We start from the raw sequence: 23,691 nt of genomic DNA on the forward strand, positions 1-23,691 counted from the left end.
CTGTGTGTTTAAAGAAAAACGTGTGGCGATCGGATCGGATCGGATCGGATCGGATCGGGGAACGCCGGCAGGGAAAGGAGTCGTGTGCGCGATTTCACGCGTGAGCGCGCGCCACAGCCCTGTCACCCCAGTCGTCGTTACCATGGAGACGGCTGCACACGCTGCCGTGTCGATGGGTCGGACAGGCGGGGGGCCTTTGATGGTCAGAGACCGGGGCAGAGAGGACAGGAGAGGAGAGGGCGAGACAGGGAGAAGGGAGCGCGGTTATTCCACCCGTGGGGGTTTTGCCCACACGCAGACACACAGTCAGACGGGCATGTCGCTCCACACCACGCGCGGTGTGCAATTAAACTTCGTTTAATTGTTTAAATGTTACGTGTAGCACCAGGTTCCGGAGAAACTGTCTAACTAATAAAGCTCAACTTCAACTTCACACACGAGGTTGCACACAATCCGACGTGCATGTCGCTCCACACCACACGCGATGCCTCGTTATAACAGAAAAAGATGTTTCCCCAATGACGCATTCTGGAGAACACCAAGAAAAGAAACCATTCTACGTTTATTTAGTTCATCTTCATGTCTAAATTGTCTAAATCACTTCGATTTCTGTCAGAATGATAACCATGTGGATGAAAAGTGTGCGTGTGTGTTTGTTAGTTGTGGTGCATTCTGGGAAATGTATGCTGGAAATGCAGCGGGAATCCCCGCCTCAACCCGAGTTTACGAGTCAAGTCCATTCACATGCTCATACGCACCCACACATGTGCACAGGAACAACACCCAAACACTCAAATTTCCTCCAATGCCAGCCCATGTTGCATGTGTGGTCATCTGTAGGCCCGGGTTAGAAGTGGATTGTCATTGTGAAACACTGCAGCACAGCACTGCCCCGGGCAGGGACATGCCTCCAACCTTCTCATACAGTGCTCTTTTTTTTTTTTTACAATTTATATGTTAACATCAACCGGTATGTATAATGATTGAATTCTGAATTATTATATTAAAATAAATTATTATATGTAGTTGGGTATGTGAACTGAAGTGCCATGCATGTGTTTGTACTGCCATCTACTGTTGCACAAGTAACATTAACCATAAAAACTCCATACCTCAACAGACATAAAGCTATAACCTTGAAAAAGAAGCATAAGCAACAAGCAAGTTTTGTAACTGAATGGCGTAAAAATGGCGTGCTAGTATCACGGGGAAGTATCGTTTTTCCACCCCCATCCAGCACAATATTCTCGCGTTTCTGTCAGCGACCATTCATTCATTCGCACAGGAAAAAAACCCCGCTCCAATATGGCAGTTCCGTGGACGTACGGAGCGTCAGAACGTCTGTGACGTCATGTTCACGCTGCTCTGCTATGGCCATTCATTTAAAAGCACTTGCGAATCAGAAATGATCTGACTATCCATGATATTACAGACATAACATGTTTTAAAACTGTAAGTGCACCATCCGATATGAGTCAGACCAAAGGTGAAAAAGAATCGTTTTAAATTCAAGTGTTCACAAAAAAACCTCGCATTTAATAAGATGTTAATTCTAAGGTACGAAGTTCACAATGGTTCCGCATAATGGACCCCTCAGAATTGCACGGGGTCTGCTGTGGGTCTTCTAAGATACTTGTTCTTCTCCACAGAGGTTTGCCTGGCCTACGTTCACATATAAAGCCTGAACGTGTATAGCATAATAAATCAGAATTCAGACTATTTCCATACATTCATCCAAAATGCTAATATGCTAATAATAATAATAATGATAATAATAAAAACACGTCTTGCCAGCATACAAAAACAGAAGGATTATTTTAAGATTGATAGATACACCCCAAGAGCCGTTCAGCCGTCATAAAAAAAACGTCATCCTCCTGTCCAATGAAATCAAAGTGATAAAATGTCATCTGGTCAGTGACGTTTCTCATCGAACCATGCGGCTGGCGATCGGAGCACAGGGGCTCCAAATCAAATAAACGCCTCGCGTTTCACCTGTAGCCACCCCCACGCCGGACTCGGCGCAGCGGGCTGCGGGCTGCGGGGGTGGAGATGCCCCCCGGACGCGGCTGATCGCTCCTCGCCCGGAGACTCCCACGCCAGCTCCGACGCTCCCCGCCGCGTGGACGTGGCCGCGGTTTCTTTTTTTTATTTAAAATTTTCTCATCGCAACCACAGACGCGCCGCTTTCCAGGAGCGAGGAGCCGGGACCATGGGGTGAGTAGAAACGATTCTGTATACAGAATACCGGAGACGACGAGGTCCGGGTCCATCATCATCATCATCATCACCATCATTATCATCACGTCCCCATTTCATCAGAACATCACAGTCTCGTCTGCTGGAACCCAAGGAAAGACTGGAGTCCAGATGAACCAAATATCCAGAAAAAATCGACTACACTGCATAACGGTACAGGTTCCCATTGAGGGAGAATCGGAAAGTTTATGCTGTGGAGCACTTTCAGATTATTCTTCATCGCATCATAGCAATGACCTGGCCCTGGAATTTGTAAATTATAGTTGACCATAATCATTTTAAATGACATAAACAACACGTTACACGACAGCACGCCTTATTTATCCGAATCAGCGCTTTCAGAAACTGTTCCTCTGCGATGCTGAATATTTTTGTATTGTGCATTTAATGGTGAAAGAGTGCACACTTGGAACTGTCTTTAAGGTAACAATCCTCTCATGGCCAGGTTAGGATTTAATATACACCACTGTTTATGTCCAGCTATTTATTTCCATTCTACTAGACAGAGTCCAGCCCGATTATGCTGCATAAGCAGAACACGTATGGAGAAATACACCCTTTTTTAACCTTGTAATATTTTTTACTCATTGCTTTGTTAGGGTTGGTAATATGCACAAAACGAAAACTGGTATTAAAGGTGGTGCACAGAGGTGTTAAAGGTGCACAGAGGTGCATTAATTTAGTATTAAAGGCAAACAGAGCACCCATACGCTATATTCTGAATTCTATGGGATTTGCTCGTGTGTGTATGACTGTATGAGGATGCCAGCAGTGTGGGGGTTGCAGCCCACTACCACCCACCTAAACAAGTGCTTGTGCTTTCGGGTTCCTGTTATGTAATTAAACAGATGCAAACGGACGGGAATGCTGAATTGGTTCAAGTCTAAGCGATAACCGATCTTCTTTCTTTAAGGAGATGCGCAAAACGTTCACCAGCCCATGGTGAACGTAGTTCATATAGTAAAGAAGTTCTCCCTTGTTCCTAGAAGTCCCTGTCCCGCATTACTTCATTCCAACCCTGTTGTTCACCACAGATATGGCAGAGGCTGAGGACAAGGCTTCAGGATAGGAAATCGCAAGATAGGCAACATAGCAGCACATGCTGCACACAGTATCATCTTTTTAGGTAAAAAAAAAAAAAAGAAAAGCATCAAAATAATCAATGGAACCAACCCACCACCCAAGGATTTAATATGAGTAACACTTGAAAAGGTGGGCAATGCCAAAATGCGGCCAAATCGAAGTTTGTTTGCACCCATTTCTTTCTATTTCCTTTGAATTTCAGCACAGAATATTGAGGAAGAGTTTTGCAGAGCTCTGATTGCTTGCTTTTAAGAGCCAAGCCCGATGCAAATCAGACCTGTTTGCTACCGTCTGCTGTCACCAGTTCACCCAGGCATTTCCCCTACTTCCCATGCTTGTAATGCTGTGTAATATTAATACATCCAATATCCTTAATCTTCTCGACAGTCATAATTAAAGAACGATTGCTGTTGGCCCAATCAGCAGACGTTCATCTCCAAGTCATCTTACGCCCATCATATTTGGGTTCTGAGACCTCAAATACACCACATTCCACTGTAACAGCTCATGTCAGTCATTTTTAATGTTACCTATTGATAATATAGGACAGATTAAACAAAAAGTTGTGTTGTGCAAATTTCTTATTAAGGATAAACATTATAGAAGATGAAAGACTGATGCAAAATTAGGGGTGTAGCTCCAAAAAGCAGAAACTTGAGCCTCAGTTTATGACACGCTGATGTGATCCAGTCGGATGGACCATAATGACACAAGTCGTTGGCGTATTGGTCTTTTTTAGAGCCGTGTTTAGTAGCAACTTTTTTTCTCTCCCAGACTCCATTTCTGCTCAGTAAACAGCATTTGACCCCTTGTTAGAACTCAGCGAGCATTACAGTGAACCCAGAACCATTTACTGACATGTAATTAGGTTTGGAGCCAGAAGGGTTTAAGTGACATTCAGAAGTCATCTAGCAGAACACAAGGTAATTTGGTCATTTCGGTGCATTAACACCTTCATGCTCGTTTAGTACTTATTTTAAGTGTGTTAAGCACTTCTGGCAATCTGGCAACGCTGCTTGGCTACTTTTGCACATGTGACGTATAGCCAGGATGACACTCGAACAAAAATGGCTGGGCGGGAAGATGGTTCCTTCTCTCCAAGATACAAACGACTAGCAGCTAGTGAATATTCCCCGAGTGTGTATTAACCACAGATGAGTGCTTGTGCCCACGCCACACCAGCAGTCAAGCATTTTTGCTCTCCAGGAAGGAGCAGTCCTCTCTGCTTAAGCTCAGGGGGGAAAAGAAAACATGGACGCATCCCCTGTGCCCCCTGCCCTCCCCTTAGCCACGTCTTTTCACCTCTGCGCCGCGCTGAGAGTGGCGGGAAGTTCATTTCTCCGAGCGAGGCCTGTGCCGCAGCAGTGTGATTAATCACCGTCCTTTCAGCCCCGCGATGCATGGACGCTGTGATAAAAATTCATCGACGGACTGCATTAAAGCCCCGTAGGCCTGGTTCCAGAAAGAGACGAGCGCATCCCGTAATGACTGTCGGCATCTACTGCCGCTGTGACCTGCGATGTGCGATCTGACGCGGTCCTGTCCCGACTTCCGTGGACTCGGACCCGAGTCCAGCCTTCACTCCCCGCACATAATCACTGCTGTTAGTTCTCCTTTCTTTTTGCTGGGCATCAATCGCCGCATGCCGGGAACACTGAACTGGTACTAATCTCCTTACACGGCATTGTTCTGGCCACAACCTGACGGTTCACCGGCGGCCTAAGACCCAAACCACCCTTAATATATACCATGCACTAATACAAACCACCTACTGTACTTCGGTTCTAACAGACCAAAAATTGTCTGAGGTGAAGCAGGGTTTGTCGGAGGCTGGCACATAGGAAGTGTAGAAAATCGTTCTCCCCGTTTCATTAAGTGCGGAAGATTACGTAATAATAATCAATTCTGAATGCGTAATATAAACAACACGCTCTTCCAATTTAAAATGCCTGTTGCCAATTATTACAGAAATATGAACGTTGGCCACAATTCATCTGTTTCTGTCAGGACCAAAAATAAATACATCTGTGCTTTATTTGACAATTTTATGGTGATGGAATGGCCTTTTTTTTTTATATTATTAATGCCTGTTATCATCGCCTGCGACTGTAAACAGGTACTGTATTATAAGCCGAAGAACTTTTTAGAAAAATGATATCATTTCATTAGATATAGACCAATGCAACGGAGAGCAGGTTTCCCTGTCCAGCATCCAAATCAGGCTAACCTCCCTCTTTCATTCGCTCTTCTTCCTTTCCTTTCTGTCTGCTATGATAATTGCGGCTGAATTTTAATGTTAATTATGCGGCTTGCGTTTGATGTTTTTTCAAAGATTTTTCAGCCCTTCTGTGCTGTGTAAGCACTTCCCATCTCTGCTGCCTCCTCCGACCCACAATCCCCTGCTGCCTCCACACATGCATTTCTGTGTACCAGGGCTGATGGCTGCTGATTAGCAACATGCGAGTGGAATTGAATATGGTGATTAGCTCTGCCTTGGCGGCACAAACACTATTCCCATCTTTCTCTTCCAGGCAACAGCGCTGAGCTTTGTACTCGGATGTTGTCGAAGCAGCAGGGTGCCGGCGCGTCCGCACGTGAGTCCTTTTGTGTTCGCGGCTGGGGAAATGGACGGGCTGCGCAAATGAGCCCCGCCCTCCCCCCCAGTTCTCGTGGCGAGGCACTTCATGGACCGTCTCTCACTCTAATAGATCTTCCGCCAGCTTCCCACTCTCCGACGTTTCCTCCTGGGATCGGTATCTGAGATCAGTGTCAGCAACTAATTGTGTTTCTCAGATGCAACGCTCGCTCCTGTTAAACCCCAGTCTACTCGGCCTCTCGGGTGGTGAACGAACCCCTGTGAATATTTATGAAAGTGCACCGGCGATATTTTTCTAGGCCCCAACCCTCCTGCCCGCTGAAAAACTTATTGCAATACTGCAGAAGTATTGTTATACAAGCAAAAAAAACAGTATACTGTACTTATGTACTACTGGCATTATTATGTCAAAAATATATTGGGAAAAAATTTGCCTTTACGTGCAAGAGTAGTAAATTGAGGGCCATAATGTATAAGTGAACACTATATATTTTTTTTAACTATCTACCTCTCGTTATAGCTAATGACGTGTACTTATTAAGATTTTAAAGTACACGTTAAGTATTTTAGTTGTACAAGTATAGGGCAAACTTAGATGTTTCTGTATATTTGAGCGAATAATGAAACCGTAAGCCTGCTCGCATATTTTGAGTTATTATGAATAACATATTAAGAATACAGTTGAATTAGGGTTGCATACAACATAAAGTGACATGGTGCGAGGTAAAAGAATGAATATAAAGATAAAGAAAGGCATACATTTGAAGGAAATTTGAAAAATGTGAAAAGTGTGGATCTCGGTAGATGACCCCAGTGCAGGGTAGGCAGGAGATTGGGTGGAGGTTTCTGATGGCCTGTGGGAAGAGCTGATCTGTGAAGTGGTAGGTGTGTGAGGGAGGTGGTGTGAACTGGCCAGGTTGGCTGATGCTGATGGCAGTGGGTGGAGCAGATGGATGGTGAGATGTGAGAGATACTTGCCTAATATTCTGGGTTACCAAGGTCCTGAGGAACCCCAACTCACGACCTGCTAAGGAAGTAAAGTGGTTGATGTTCAATGCTTAGAAATATGGCAGCAAACTCTACTTTCAAACTCAGATTGAGTATTGTTCAGATCACACAAAACGAATTCTGCTGGTTAATGCACATCTGTAACAAACAAAAAGTATGATACAAAAGTGCTTTTCTCAAGTCGCCTCAACTTGACCTGCACTGGTAATGATCTGGGGGTCTCATTTATAAAACTTTGAGTAGAACGTCATTCTGTACATGCAAACAAAATGACGTACGGAAAGAAATGATCAGATTTATGAAAACGCAATATAGGCTTTATAAACCAGTCTGTACGTGGGACAGTTCGCACATGGATTTGCCACATATTCTGCCCTCTACACGGCCCTTTTCAACTATACATGGTAAATTCAAATAAATATGCACGTATTCTGCCATCACGTTCGTTTCTATAGGGGTGGTAGTAGCCTAGTGGGTAACACGCTCGCCTATGAACCAGAAGACCTGGGTTCAAATCCCACTTACTACCATTGTGTCCCTGAGCAAGACACTTAACCCTAAGTTGCTCCAGGGTGGGACTGTCCCTGTAACTACTGATTGTAAGTCGCTCTGGTTAAGGGCGTCTGATAAATGCTGAAAATGTAAATGTGAATGTATAGATCGCAATGTACGTGTAGAAGGAGGCGTACGCATCTTTTAGGTCCCATTTTGTGCACACGCAGCGGTTAGAGCATTCTCACACGCTAGCTGCCTGCCCTACTTAACTAGTGGGTAACACACTCGCCTATGAACCAGAAGACCCGGGTTCGAATCCCACTTACTACCATTGTGTCCCTGAGCAAGACACTTAACCCTAAGTTGCTCCAGGGTGGGACTGTCCCTGTAACTACTGATTGTAAGTCGCTCTGGTTAAGGGCGTCTGATAAATGCTGAAAATGTAAATGTGAATGTATAGATCGCAATGTACGTGTAGAAGGAGGCGTACGCATCTTTTAGGTCCCATTTTGTGCACACGCAGCGGTTATAAATGAGACCCCTGATGCGGACACTGCTTACAAATACCTGTGAGCATCTCTCTGTTTTCCCCACCATTAAACACTTATATGCAGGAGAATCCCTGTTTTTGTCCATGCTGTAATTTGAATTTTGTGGGGAAAAGCAAAATTAATTCTTCCATTTGCAGACGAAATTCTGTTTGTGCACACATTGCAAGACCTTTACAAAAATAACCTGACATTTTATCTGACAGATTCCTATTTATCAGTGTATGTGACACATTCCTTTTCTGTAGATTCAAGTTGTGCTGACATATGTCAGACATATATATCACTCCATAATATAGTTGTTCTGAGACTAAACAAATAAAAAATGCATTTTATCGAAAGTGACCGGCATCATGTATCTTAATTTTTTACTTTATAAGGGTTGATTCCCATGACGCGTCCAAAAGAAGCATTCATTAGCTTCTTGGGAACCATTACCTTAATGCATCGTTTTATATCATATATGATTGTGCTTCCTTACAGTTCTTCTGTTAAAATGCATTATAATAAGGCAAAATGTAAAAGTTAAATACAGACAAAATATACAAAAATACCCATGCATAAAATGCAATCCTTATTTAGGTGAGCATGCACCTTTGGCCTCCTGGCCTCCTACATGCGTGGGAGGGGCTGTGGCAGATTAGAAGCGCCTGGACTATATTTAACCTGCCTGAAACGAAACAGCTGGCATTTCCATTCCATCGGGTGCTCCAGTTCTGCTCCGGTGGGCGGTCGTCTGCTGAGTTCAGAGCCAACATGGAGCAAGGCGAGATGGTGGTCCGGCTGCCGGGTCGCTCGCACTCGCCCAAGGGATTCGGCGAGACCCTGGTGCTGAAGCACAAAGAGGTTCACCACTTTTTCTTTGTCCCTTTCAGGGAACAGCCGATCTACAGCACCCGTGCCCATGTCTTCCAGATTGACCCCAACACCAAGAAGAACTGGGTGCCCACCAGCAAGCACGCTGTCACCGTCTCCTACTTCTACGACAGCACGAGGAACGTGTACAGGATCATCAGCCTGGATGGCACCAAGGTAGAGCATTCTCACACGCTAGCTGCCTGCCCTACTTAACTAGTGGGTAACACACTCGCCTATGAACCAGAAGACCCGGGTTCGAATCCCACTTACTACCATTGTGTCCCTGAGCAAGACACTTAACCCTAAGTTGCTCCAGGGGGGGACTGTCCCTGTAACTACTGATTGTAAGTCGCTCTGGATAAAGGCGTCTGATAAATGCTGTAAATGTAAATGTAAACTTCTTAACTTCTGAGAGCTGATCTCGAGGGTTCGGTGAAGAGCCCCCCCAGGGAGTGTTTTGACAGCGCAGATGGACACTTACGGCTCCAAACTAGGAATTCATTAGCACTTTCACTTGGGGAAGGTGACAGATGAGAAAGGGACTGACCAGGACTGCTGCTCCCAAAGATAGAGGCAGAAGTCTGTCGGACTGTAGGTGAATGTGGCCAGGCTCCGGTCAGGACCGTAACCCGACACTTGGGTTGCCATAGAGTTGTGTTCCACGCAACATCAACAGGGATGGTGGCGGCATTTTCCTTTACGTGAGCCTCTGGATAGCAACATCTCAGGATTTGGGAGTTAAGTGCAGTATTAAATATACATTTTGACACCGATATTTAGAATTTCAACTCTTTTCCTTCATCTCAGGCTCAGTGCACTGCAGAATGATGAGCACGTTCTGTATGGAACAATATAACTGATAATTCAGGCTGGCGGGGGAAGTTGAGATTTCTTCCTGGAGATCACGCTGTGCTGTTAAAACAGCCCCATCAGCACAATCCTCTGTGTAAGTGGTTTCTGGCAAAATGAGTGAAACAGTAAAGTGATTGTAAAACACAGCACAGCACACAGTGACACAACGAAATGTGTCCTCAGTGGCACCTTGGCGATTTGGGACCCGAACCAGCAACCTTCCGATAACGGGTCAGTTTCCTTACCTGTTAGGCCAACACTGGCCCTTTTAATTAACCTGTTCACTCAATCCCAAATATGATTTCAGGATATTGATTCTGCACTAAGCCATTTTTATCTGTAGTGATTTGTTTGTTTTAATGTTTAATGGAGTCCTTGGTTCTGAGCCAGTGGTCAATGTCTCTAAGGTATTCAATTAAACGTGTTTAAAAGCCTCTAAATGGTCTTGTATTTTAAGTAAATGCTTCACATACACACATTATGCTAAATCTGATACTGATTGACATTTAAAAAAAAAAGTTTGACCAAAAAAGAGACATTAACTCAACTGGTACCTGCTTTTCATAGCAACTGTTAGCAAGATTAGCCTTCAGGGACACCAATACTCATTCAGTCTCATGCAAACCAATGTCATGCTTCTTATCATTTCTTATCATTCCTACCACACGATCATTTTTAGAAACTCTCTATGCTTCTTACATCCCATTTCAACATTGCATCAGGACTCCAGACAGTTGACCTAATGTTGAGTAGGTCCCACTTTTGTAATTAAATCATGGCATGGACTCAGCAAGTCCTCTGAAGGTATGCTGCAGTATCTGGTACTAAGATGTCAGTAGCAGATACTTCCAGTTCTGTAAGCTGAAAGGACCACCATGGATCCAAGTTGGTTTTCCAGCTCATCCCACAGATGCTTGATTCGTTTGGAGGCTCAGTCAACTTTTCAAACTGATTGTTGTTCTAGAACCAATTTTGCTATGTGGCAGGATGCATTATCCTGCTGAAAGAGGGTGATGCCATCAGGGAACAAATATATTTTCCGTAAAGTGCCGTATTTGGTCAGCAACAATGTTTAGGTAGGTGATGCATTTTAAAGTAACTTTGCTTCGTCTTCTCAGTTCTCATTTGTGCCATTTATCAGATGCCCTTATCCAGAGTGTCTTACAATCAGTAGTTACAGGGACAGCCCCCTGGAGACACTCAGGGTTAAGTGTCTTTCTCAGGGACACAATGGTAGTAAGTGGGATTTGAACGTGTGACTTTTTGTGGTCATCTGATCAATAGGTGAGTGTATTACACTCTAGGCTACTACCATCCCTGTAGATCATCATGTTGTGTCACGATGGCTGGACATGGTGAGGAAGAAGGACACATACGCAGGACGTCACAAGATTTATTACATGGAGCACAGGACAGGGGAGACATCACCAAACAATGACCTAACGGTGGACAGACATGAACAGGGCAGCTTTATACAATCATACATAGGTCATGAAAATAAATCCTACACTAACATCTCTAGTGTACGGTATTAGTTATAATGGAACCAGTAGAAGGTGTTTAATGGTGAGACTATAGTTCCAGTGTGAGATGGATCTGTCCCTACCAATACAGGTTAAAGACGTGTCCTACATGTTTTGCAAGTGGAAAGAGATTCAATCCCCAGAATTAGACTTGTCATCTCACACTTCACTTTGATCCAGAGGTGCAGGCCTTCACCTGGAGCTCCTCACTGCCTCTGGGGTAAGAGGAGTGCCAGGCGTGAGCGATGGCAGACCTTCTCGCTTGATCTCAGCTCGGACTCTGAGCTTCAGCAGCTCCCAGACTCACTGCAGTCTAGTCCCAGTGCGTCTCACGCTGCTTAGCATTCAGCCCGTGAAGCCGTGGGTGTGTGAGAACATGAGCGTGGGCTTCAGATAAAAATGAGGGGAATGTGGGTTAAAAAGGGAAAATGACTGCACGGTCACATGTTTGTTCGCCGATGAGAAATTTTGTGACTATATATAGTCATTCTACTCATCATCATCATCATATATATGCATATATATATATGTGTGTGTGTGTGTGTGTGTGTATATATATATAAAAACACGTAGCATCTACTGCACACTGTACCTCAGTGTGAACAACAATGTGAGTGTGTGAGTAGAAGGAGTCTAATGAGAACTATCAGTCTTCTCTGAGCTAGAAGAGAGAAGAGAAGGGTGGGTGGGGGACGGCCGAGTTCTCTGAGGTCCCAGTGGACTGAAGGAGGTTTGCGTAATGCAGGCAGGAGACAGGAACCTGAAGGTGGAATACCAGAGTGCTGCTTTCCCCCCCCTCCTCTCCTCTCCTCTCCTCTCTTCTCCCTTCCTCATCACATGGATACCATTTTTCTCTTTGTACCTTAATCTGAAAATGGTGTAGGAATATAGGCTTTATAGGGGCTGGTGCACTATAGGGTCTGCACATATTAACCATCTTCTGCCATTTTACTGATTTAGTAAAAGTAAAATTTAAGAAAATTTAATGTGTGCATATTTAGCTGTTGTTGTGAACTGAACTTGATGCATAAGGCCATAACGTATCTTGGTAATGCGGTGACGTGGTGGGTAGCCCTCTGGCCTCACACCTTCGAGGTTTGAGGTTGGGTCCTGGCTTTAAGCATGTGGAGTTTACACCCATCGATGTAAAACTCTTCGAACGAGTTAATTTTCTCTTCTTTTTCGTCAGTCACTGTTTGGCAAGTTAGCCCTCGACTACTTGTATATTAAAGATAATCTACATTTTTATTGCAGTGCTGAATTACATATGCATATATAATATATATTTTTGTTTGTATATATGTATTTGCCATTGCTTTCTTGTATTACACCCCCCTGGGGGAAGGTCCCCATCTGAATGCTGCCTTTATCATCTTTAATGCTCAGAATGTTGGAAGTGGTTCAGTCCTATCGAGACAAAATCAGCAGTTGAAGTCAACACACCCATTATTGCAACATGACATGATGTGTGGGGCCGCCTTGGTGGGACTATTGCACCGCCGTAAATCAGTTCTCTCAAACCTGATTCTGTTTCCTCCCCCGCAGGCAATAATAAACAGCACCATCTCCCCAAACATGACGTTCACAAAGACGTCCCAGAAGTTCGGCCAGTGGGCCGACAGCCGGGCCAACACCGTGTATGGGCTGGGCTTCTCCTCGGAGCGTCACTTGGCGAAGGTGGGTGGTATTCTCTCTCTCCCGGCGCTGGGAAACACCTACACACACCGGGCTCTAATGAGGAGCGACGCAGTCAGGGGCGCGTGGGCAGCTTGTCAGCGCGGTGTTCGCCTGTCTCCACGGCGCCGCGATGAAGTGCTCGTCGTGAGCCGGGGGCGGCGGTGCGCCGCCTCGCGCTCGCCATTACGCAAGAGAGAGGGGTGCGGATGAGGCGGTCCGCTCGACTTCCTCGCCCTCTCTTTTCTCCGGCGTTGGCATTCTGTCCGCTTGCACAATGCCGCAATTGATCACACACACACATACACACAACCCTGCACCGACACCAATTGCAGGCTCACTTTACCTTGGAAGGAATTTCCTCTCTGCATCACTCCTTCCCAAGGTTTCTTCCTTTCTTTTTTCCTCTCTCCTTTGTGTGGGGTTTTTTGCTTGTGTGCAGAAGGGTCAAGTGTGGGGGGGGTGTCGACTGTAGGGCCTGTCAAAGCCCATTGAGACATGCCGTATGTGATTATGGGCTGTATAAGAAATAAATGTTGTTGTTGTGTTCTTCACTACCCATTTCCGAGTTCATATATCCCTAATGGCTGGGGACAAAAAGTGGCAGGAAGTGCACATCATGGTGAGATGCAGCGGGTGTAGATGAGGGCATTACTAATAGTGGGAGGTGGTGGTGGTGGAGCTCCTCTCCCTGTTCACTCCCACCTGAAACTGCTAAACGCAGGAGGGGTTATGAAATTAACAGGGGCGGATTTAAGTGAGAATTAGCGAGAAATCGTGTGGTGTTGAGGCACAGCGGGTGCCATTAGTGGAGAGGTGATCTCATGTCTCCACACCTGCTGGGCTTCAGAATGGCCCAGCGAGGTTCACCCTCCTTCACTCTATCCAGGCAGAATGACACATTGTTCTCAGCTTTAAATTTGAGGCAAGAACCTTGTATAAATATTGAAAATGGGCAGAGAGCGGGTGGACTGGTAGAATTATTCAACAAACTGTAGCAAATATTTAATGTTGGGCTGAAAACAAAAGAAACTTTTTCAAGAACAATTAAAACTCTCATTACAAAATATCTCATTTGTTGTCCCTAGACTAAATGAAAGACAACACCACTTTTTCAGATTGTATATTGATATACTATATTAGGGCAATATATTCTACAGGAAAAGAGTAAAATCATACTCAGAAATGCAGTTAGATTAGCAACAGTTTTGAAATTAGCCACAATTTATTGGTAGTTTTCAGCTATATTGCAAGTAAATGGCGATATATACTAATATATACTAACACTCACTAAATACTAGATTTTTTTGCTGTAACTGGAAAAACTTATTGTAATCTACAACGTAAAATTGAAAGATTATGCATATATGTTGTATTATTTGAACAACCCTTTAGGAAAGAAATTGTGATCATTTATGTTCCATCCTCCAGTTTGCAGACAAATTTGCGGAGTGCAAGGAGGCGGCACGGCTGGCCAAGGAGAAGTCTTTAGAAAAGATGGGACTGGCAAACTCTCCCTCTCAGGTATACATCCCAATATCCACATCCTCTCATCCTCTCAAAATTGTCAGTTTTTGAGTAATGTAATTAAAGATGTACACCTTCAGTCCATTTGCTGTTCACAAAATGTACCACCAAATGAATAATGTATAATGTATAATTGTATAATGGAGTGTAATGCTGCATTTGGTCCACAGAAACATAAACCCCCTTTACATTTATACAGAAGAAAAAGAAGTCATCACATTGTTTTGTTCAAAAGCAGTGACATCTGCTCTTGCCATTTTGTGGACAGAATCTGTATTGACAGAATACATTATATATATATATATATATTTTTTTTTTTTGTCATTATATTCTTTTCATTATAATGATTTGAGATGCATTAGTGTATAACACAGAAGCCAAGAATGCTTCAGAATGTTTCCCCTCAGTTATTCAATGATTCCTTGGAATAATAATAAAAAATAATACAATTATTTTTCATGGGCTATTCCAGTGCCGAGTGTGCCACTCTATTAGGATGTTGCCATGGTTACCGAGATTGCCTTGGGACCAGCATTTTAATACAGAATGTTGAATCTGAATATACTGTGCATTGTATGGATCTAAAATGCGATTGGCAGAATGATGCATACAATTCTAGTTAAATTACTCCATAACATCAGTCATTTTTAGTTCACTATTCATGGCTTGAATTAACCACTGGAGATAAAGGTTATAAACACTAGAGCTTTATTTTTTTCTTTATTCTTCATTCTGTGCATTTGTCTGACTGTATAATTTATAAAATATTACTATAAAATGGTGTATAGTTAATAAAATATTACTAATGGAAAGTAATGGCAAGTGTGAGGAGTTAACTATATTAATTAACAATATTTTTTTTTTTTTCAAGGAGTCGGTGCCTGGAGATATCCAGTCACCAATGACCCCAGAGAGTATTAACGGCACTGGCGACGAGCTGGGCGTTCCCGATCTGACACCGAACTCAGAATCGCAGTCAGAGCCTTCACCGAACACACAGACGTTCACACACAGGTAAACAGGAGACACACCCTTGCAATTTTCTGTGGCCTGGAGCTGACTTTTCTGTAAACAAGGTTAGCGTCCTTCAATGTGGACTATAATAAGCTGCCAGTGATGGCCACCAATGGTCACTTTTTTATAGCTGCCATGAGTCATTAAGATATGATATCATTTTAGAATTTTGTTCAAATGTTTAATGTGCAGAAATGTGCTTTGTGCTTGTTTCAAAATAGACATGTAATAGAGTGCAAAGCTCTGGACATAAACTATTAGTGGTTCTAATTGTGTATGATGATAATAGGTAATTATAGGTAAACAGATAATGTGTGTGTTGGAGTAAAAATTTTTCTTCTGAATCTTCTTCTTTCCAGACCAGTCTTTCAAACATGTCGGATTTGCTCCGCCTGATAGTAACGGTAGCGCCGTGGCCTTGGCCTGTGAGCTGGGCCCATACAGTGTAACCGCCACGATCTTTCCACAGTGCACGGTGCATGAAAAAGCACATTCCTCAGCTGTTAACAACGCTGCCAAGAAAACCGTATCATCTGGTCCATCTGACCCGTGTGGGCCTCTGTGGATGTCTGCTCTGTGCCGCGATGCATGTTCTTCACCTGTAGTGCTGTGCCCTGTACTCACCTAATTTACCCTGTTATGCAAAGTGTTCATTTCTGAGAGCGGCCTCGGATGTCCTCATGTGGGATTTTGGTGCTTCTTTCTTCTCTGGTATTGTACATAAAATATGGATGTCAGGCGAAGCGGCGCAAAATTCATTCACATCATGTGCATTTTTTTTTTTTTTTGCCTTCTTGGACATTTTTGTCATTAAAATTTGTTTCTGCTCAATGTGAGGCTCACATATTCATAAATGACGACAACAATGTACAAAAGTGTATTTTTTAAATCTTTTATTTATTTCACAATAGACGGCAAGGTTGACAAATTCTTCTCTGTCACTCTCCAAAACCACAGGCTGCTTTTACAACAATAATAATAATAATAATAATAATAATAAAAACGTTCAATTAGAGAAGAATTAAGTGTCCTTTGTTGGATTTTGAAGTAAATGAAACTAATAAACGTGCTGAGCAGCATTAGTAAATAGCTACTGCTGCTCATTTAAAAATGAATGAAGGATAAATTGAGCTCTTGGATACTGAATTTTTGGGAGGAGGTGGGTGGGAGTAAGCTTTGCACAGAAAGCCCAGTCAGCACGTCTGCGCACCACACACATGCGTGTACAGTTATTTAAGCAAAGCTTTGTCATTGCCATTCACGGCAGTTTTAGCCAATGCCCTTATCCAGAGTGACTTACGATCAGTATTTACAGGCAGTCGCCCTGGAGACAATCAGGGTTAAGTTTCTTGCTCAGGGACACAATGGTAGAAAGTGGGGTTTGTACCTGTGATTTTGTGGGGTGTGCATACCCTTGCCCCCTTCACTGGTGGTTGGCAGTGGCCATGAAAGCTATGAGCTGTTATGTCATATTTGTGGAAAACTGCTCATCACTGTTGAGAGCGGATCTGTTCCCTTGTGGGTGCACAAGGGAAGGTTGGATTCGTTTTGTGTAGGTTGGATTCGTTTTGCAGGGAGCTGGGTGTTGATTGTTCGTGCTTGTGGTGCTTCGAGCTGCTGTTAATTTTGCAGTGCACTTTACTGGGAACACATTTTGGTTTTTGAATCACACTCTTTATTGTATTTGGAATAAAGTAAAAGTGCATTATTCATTGCAGTCATACTGTAAGAAGAAAAATCAACAATACGCACACATTTGGTGCGCAATGGGTAGCAGATATCAGTATGCCTTGTCAAAATGTACCAGCATAGCAGTTAAAAAAAAAAAAAAGAACTTGAGCGGTCTCCTGTCCTCCAGTCGTCACCACATTCTGACAGTTGTCACCAAAGAACACGAGACACCATGTTAAAATGGCACTTCTGTATACCTGGTTGTCGAGAGGCGGATAAAGCAGTAGAAGTTGGAGTAACAAAAGAGAAATAAAATAAACAAGTTAATCCGAACTGCACTTACCCTCTCCTCCTCTCCCCGCTCTTGCAGACAGCCTGCTGCCGGGCCGAGCGTCTCCAGCACTGCCAGCCTCACCGCGCTCGGCCCCTTTTAAACGCGAGCAGCTCCTGTAGGTGTAGAGTGGGACGGCAATGGCGGCTACGTCACCGGAGCGCAGTGGAGGTGGCAGCATCGTACGGGCTCCCCAAGGCATTGTGGGAGAACTCTGAACATGTGAGCGACTGGGAGGGAGTGCGTTGCATATTGTGCACGTGGAAATAGTGAGCAAAGACGTGGCGCCGTGGGTGGGCACATGTGACTGTTCACTCACAGTGTGTGAAAAGAGAGAAAAGAACTGAGATGTCACACTCCAGGCCCCGTGGTTGCGACACGTAGGCAGAAATGTCTTTGCGCCTGACCGGGGACATTTTAACCTGCTATTGTTTTTCGTGTGCTGTTTTCATTGTTTTGATTTTTGTTAATTTTTGAGTCAATTGTTGAGTACTTTTTGAAATCATACCTCACTTCTCGACATGAAGACTAAATTATAGATGCAAAAATGCAGAGTGCACATACACAGACATAAAAAAGTGGTTCCAAAAGTGGTTCCACTCATTCTGTTACATCAGGCATTCAGCTCACCTGCAATTTTACATTCACATGACACAAAATGAATGAACATTTGATGGTTAGAATCAGATTGAAATATTGAACTTGGTGAGAGTAAATAATTTCAATATCCTCTTATTTGTTAAGTGGACATTTTTGTTCTTAATAGACCCACACGTAAGAAAGCTGAAAGAAAGCATCAACACTAGAAGTAGCAAAGCGTCATTTTGCATCATTTCATCAGTTAAATTCATATTTGCATGTGAAGAAAAATCCAAACTCAGCGTTTTCAAGAGTGCGTTTCAGATGCATTCCGTTCCTTTTTTGCCTACATTTGTAAAGCCGTGGATGCCGTGTTATTTGACCTTTCATTATCTTTAATCAGCAGAACTTTTCAGGAACGAATTGTCTTTGTTTATCTGCCGATCTGGCATTTTTTCATTTTTAATCCTCCCTGATCTGCACTCCCGGGGAGGAGAGATTTGTGTTGCCATCGACTCTCCTACCTTTAATTGCTCCTCTCTTGACATTTTCCCTGCTGCCGTGTGCCAGTCGTGAGGGATCCTGCTGGGAGACTCCGAAGCCTGTGAGCCGCTTAGATTACAAAGCTCTGTAGATCTGATGATCCGATGCTGATATCAGATTGGAACTCTCATTATAATCTCTAATCACATGCCTTTCTTCCGGTTGCTGTCTTTTCATGTCAGACAATACGTGTAACCCTAACCCTCTTTTTCCTTTATTTCCCAGAAATGGGTGGATTTGTCAAAAGAGTCACAATTCAACACAAATATCCCCTTTTAAACGCAAAGTAAAGAGTGACGTTAAAAAAAAACAAATTATTCTTATTAATATTCAGGCATTTATCAGACACGCTTTTCCAAAGTGGCTTACAGTCAGTATTTACAGGGACGGCTCAGCCTTCTGAACCAGTGAATGTCACTAGTAAGTTAGACATGGGAGGGATGAAGAGTACGTGAGTAAAGGGAACTGATTTGAACATTAAAAGTTGTCTGATGCGTGAGCTGTGAATGAAGTTGCTAATCCGTTTTCTTTTGAAGTCCCATCATGCACCCCTGATCGGACTCCTCCTGGAGGAAGCTCTTCGCTTGAGCACTCTTGAAGAAATGAAAGCTGAGCGTTAACAGGACCGGAGCGCTCCGTTGTTGCCTGATCTGCACGTGTTGCTGCAGGGATGTCATCGTCCATGTGACAGAATCTCCTCTTTGGTGCTCTGTTGCAGCCCGGCAATTACCAAGCACTGGGAGGCCGAGCTGGCAGCGCTGAAGGGCAACAACGCCAAGCTGACGGCCGCCCTGCTGGAGTCCACTGGCAACGTGAAGCAGTGGAAGCAGCAGCTCGCCGCCTACCAGGAGGAGGCTGAGAGGCTCCACAAGAGGGTGAGCGAGGGAGGGATCGCTGCAGAAGCGCACTGTGGGCGTGGACGGCTGCCAAACGGGAGTGTGGGGGCGGCAGGTTGGGTGGGGGCGGAGCCGAAAGAGCTGCCGCCGGAGATTCGAGATGAGGGAAGGAAGAATGAATAGTGGCAAGGCTTCTTTTACGGCCTGGCTCCATAAACACGTCCGCGGTGGACCTTCAGCTGCATTTGTGGTTTCTTACTACTGTTTCCATGGTGTCAGGAGATGAAGTTATCAGGAGTCAACTGACCGGGGTTTCAACCTGTCACAAACTTCACCTTAGCAGCTCCTGGAATTAATAGCAGAAGCTCTCGACTAGTGAATATATTGAAATATTCTAGTCAGGCATGTGTGGTGACATGGCATTACTGTGGTGACATGGAATTTTTTATATGCGGATATAAATAATAATATGCATAGTGGTAACTGAGGCATGGCAAGTTGATTTATACACATCTATAGAGCGGTAGTAGCCTAGTGGGTACTAGATCACCACAAATTCACAGGTTCAGATCCCACTTACTACCATTGTGCTCCTGAGCAAGACACTTAACCCTGAGTGTCTCCAGGGGGATCTGTCCCTGTAACTACTGGATGAAAGTCTCTCTGGATAAGGGCGTGTGATAAATGCCATGAACGCGATTATGAACATGCCCATTATGTAATACAGGCAAAACCTTTACATTAACAGAACGTTTGGCTGTGTGCGGTTTTGGGGTCTTTTGTAGTCTTGTCATTCTTGGTTTGTAGGCAACTGAGAACGCTGCATGTCCTGTGCATATCTGATTCAGTGGGGTGGGAACATCGGAGGGAAATGTACTGCGTGGGGAAGATATAGTTGAACATATGTAAAGTGAAGTGATTGTGATACACAGCAGCACAGCACACGGTGCACACAGTGAAATTTGTCCTCTGCATTTAACCATCACACTTAGTGAGCAGTGGGCAGCCATGACAGGCGCCCGGGGAGCAGTGTGTGGGGACGGTGCTTTGCTCAGTGGCACCTCAGTGGCACCTTGGCAGATCGGAATTCGAACTGGCAACCTTATGATTACAGAGCCACTTCCTTAACCGCTAGCCCACCACTGCCCCTAAAAAATATGGAGCTCTTTACGGATTTGCGTGTCGGGGGTTGCATGGTGGTTTGCACAGTTAAATCAGAAACCTGACCGCACTGCACACGGAAAAAAAGCCCATGTGTGAGCAGCTAGGTTTGAGCTCTTTTGGTTAAACTCTTGTGACATCTTTCCAGGTGACAGAGCTGGAGTGCATGAGTGGCCAAACCAACGTAATAAAGTCCCAAAAGACAGAGCTGAACCAAACAATAGAGGAGCTGGAGACGGCCTTAAAAGCTAAAGAAGAGGTGGGTGTTCTCATCAAAGTATTTCTCATTTGGTTTAATGCAGAGCTCTGTTCTGACCTTGGACATGTACAAACCTGATTGTGTTACTGGTGACAGAAATAATTAATAACCAACAAAAAGGGATCTTACACTAGCAAATGAGCCCCAAGCTTGAAAATAGTGCCCATAGTGTGCAAAAGTGCATACGTAACACGTATATCTTTTCACCTGGATGCTGTCCCACTGTTAGGAAATGGAGCAGCTGAAAGTGGAAGTGGAAAAAGTGAACAGGCTGCAGGAACAGAAAGACTCTCTCGCTTGGAAACTGCAGGTAAACACACATCAAGGGATCACTGCACCAGTTATTTTATTAATGGAGCAGAACTCAACCCTCGATAATATGTTAATGATAATGCAATTAGAGTGGAAATTTCAACTATTCAACAACAGCAATTATTAAACGGAAATATCTTTCAGGAGTAAAACATATTCGTACTTTAGTTTCCAACAGAATATGTAAATAAGCTTGAAGGGTGTGGAATTAACTTTTATGATGTTTCATGAAAATCCTGCCAACTCACTTAACAGTATGTAGTGCCTACAATATTTAAACTATTATATATCAAGCTGGTAGCTGCCCTGGTAATGCATGTCCAACATTTCCCTATGTTGGAATGATTTCATATAACACACCATGGGCATTTTCAGGGGCTGAGATGATGCATTAGAGCCAAAGAGTCTAAATGGTCTTCAGCACACAGCAAAATGTCACGGTGACACTGATTGATGTGGGTTTCTGACATTTATTTGCTACGGTGTATATATGGGAGGTATTATTGTGCCAGCGGTCTCCAACTGAAATGTGTTTCTTCTGTAGGAAACTGATGATCGAAGTAAGGAGCTACAGACGCAGCTGGCCAACTTGGAGCAGCGGCTGGAGGCTAGTCAGGTGGAGCAGGAGACCTTCCGGAAAGACCTGAAGACCTTACTGGAGGTGCTGGACGGAAAGATCTTTGAGCTGACTGAGCTGAGGGACAACCTGGCCAAGCTGATCATGGGAAGCTAGGGGGACTAACACTAACGCTAGGCCACTGACTGTCAGCCTCAACGGGAAGAACAGTGCGATTCAGATCCACACAACAGGAGATGGACACTTCCTGGGGAATATCCAGAGGAGGGCCCGCCTCCTGCTTTCTAAACCAGTACTGAAATGTACTGTTGCTCCGAATATTGCAGCGTATCGGTAACTTCTGGTTTGGAATAAGGATTTAATCTCCATGTCATGTTCTGCCAGGCTCAGTTTTTTTGTTGCTTCAGTCACCTTCTCTTTATCAGTGCCATAGCTTGCATTTGCTCCAGGGTCTTACTGGTTTAGAGTAGAAGGATAAAGCCCTGAAAGATGTAGTCCTGGGGGATTTCCGGTAATCCCAGAGCCATAGGCTGTAGCCACATGGAACTGGCATGTACCCTGGCAAAGTGACCTACAAAACCCAGCTTCCAAAAGGGTGACTCAAAGCCCTCTATGGGTCACATGTATGTACAGAGCAATACTAAATGGACTAGCTGCACTTGATTTCAGTTTGACTATCAGGTATTTATCCATATACTAGTTGGGGTATAAGGTGTGGATGGCTGGGGAATGTGTCGCTGCTTGTGTTTTTTTTTATATGCAGACCATATTTATACTGAAACGGCATAGGTTCCAAGTTCTGCTTGGTTCTGAGTTCTGAGATCACTGGGCCAGAGTCACCTGTGGGACCCATATATTGAAAGGGCTCCATGCAGGCCAAACTGTAGTACAAAAGTGGTTTCTAAATGGTCAGGCCCACTTGGGATTTTTGCTCAGATAAGGCCCATGTGTACTATGCAGGGAACTCACAAAACCCTCGTAACCCGCATGATGCCCATCGGGCATGTTGGCCAGAGCCACTGTTCTTTTGGTCCTGTTGCATACAGGCCCGGGGTCTTTATTTATACATGCGGCAACGAAAGGTCCTTCTTAGAAGCAAAACAACGGAGTGCAAAGCAATGAGCTGCCAATTATTCTGCCAGCCACTGGAAAACATTTTTTTTCTCTCCTGAAAATAAACTGAAATATTCACCCTTACTCTGTATGTGACCTGTGACGTAGGGCGTACAAACCTTTTAGATCATGATCTACATTCTCAAGAGTGGAAGAGTGGGGTTGATCCCAGTCAAATGATATCATGAATTTGAGAGATTAATGAGTCACGAGAAGTCACTCATAACATGATGCCCATGAGTGATGATTATCCATCTGTGAAATTCTTTTATTTCTGAAACCAGTATGGCAAGGTTATTCACAGATTTGACATGCCAGTTACCTACGTGGGTAATAATGCAAAAACCAGGCAAGATCACTGCAGAGGCACACAGCGTTTGTTGAAAATCTTATAATCGCAGTCTCTGTCAAGAGATTATGTCCAGATTAAGTCCAGATACCACAAAAGCTTCTCCATCTGCCTACAGTAAAGCTGGTTGGGTCCATGCACTCCCAGTGCTCCCAGTGTGCAGTATGATCTGCCTACACTGAGCAAGACCAAGGTTACCAGCGATATTAAAGGTGCTATATGTCATATAAATGGCTATGGGTGCAAATGATGCCATGAATAATAAAAAAAAACTCCTATTCACTTGTGTGTTTGTGGTTTACAAGGTGGTGGTTTCGAAATAAAGAACCTGAAAGCTGACTATAACGGACATGGATGTTTGAATTATCTTGTTTGGCAGGAACGCAACAGCTACTGACGGCGGCCAGAAATATCAGCATTGGCCAAGGTAGAGCTGAAAATGATATCTTTTGAAAGTGATCTGTCCAAGATGGCCTCCACTGCTGGTGCTCAACCAGATGAGAGAGTCAAAGACCATGATTAT

General features: G+C 44.1%; 1 protein-coding gene across 2 annotated transcripts; it reads left to right on the forward strand.

The window, feature by feature from the left end:
• The first annotated feature begins 1,929 nt into the window (after positions 1-1,929).
• homer1b (homer scaffold protein 1b) lies at positions 1,930-23,450 on the forward strand. Of its 2 annotated transcripts, XM_028996750.1 has the most exons (9): positions 1,930-2,217; positions 8,865-9,021; positions 12,768-12,899; positions 14,328-14,420; positions 15,295-15,437; positions 19,280-19,436; positions 20,707-20,817; positions 21,047-21,127; positions 21,674-23,450. In XM_028996750.1, the coding sequence occupies exons 1-9, from the start codon at positions 2,213-2,215 to the stop codon at positions 21,860-21,862; spliced, it is 1,068 nt and encodes a 355-aa protein (XP_028852583.1). In that variant the 5' UTR covers positions 1,930-2,212; the 3' UTR covers positions 21,863-23,450. The 2 variants fall into 2 exon arrangements, with proteins under 2 accessions (XP_028852583.1, XP_028852582.1); XM_028996749.1 differs by lacking the exon at positions 1,930-2,217 and having other exon boundaries at positions 8,700-9,021.
• Positions 23,451-23,691: the final 241 nt, after the last annotated feature.

The sequence above is a fragment of the Denticeps clupeoides genome, chromosome 11 (genome assembly GCF_900700375.1).
Source record: "Denticeps clupeoides chromosome 11, fDenClu1.1, whole genome shotgun sequence".
NCBI classification, from domain to species: Eukaryota; Metazoa; Chordata; class Actinopteri; order Clupeiformes; family Denticipitidae; genus Denticeps; species Denticeps clupeoides.

Excerpts from the sequence above, each read along its gene's own strand:
- homer1b (XM_028996749.1), top strand. The coding sequence starts at position 8,746 with ATGGAGCAAGGCGAGATGGTGGTCCGGCTGCCGGGTCGCTCGCACTCG. Across the intron at positions 9,022-12,767 it reads TCAGCCTGGATGGCACCAAG|GCAATAATAAACAGCACCAT; the intron begins GTAGAGCATTCT and ends CCTCCCCCGCAG. Across the intron at positions 20,818-21,046 it reads CCTTAAAAGCTAAAGAAGAG|GAAATGGAGCAGCTGAAAGT; the intron begins GTGGGTGTTCTC and ends TCCCACTGTTAG.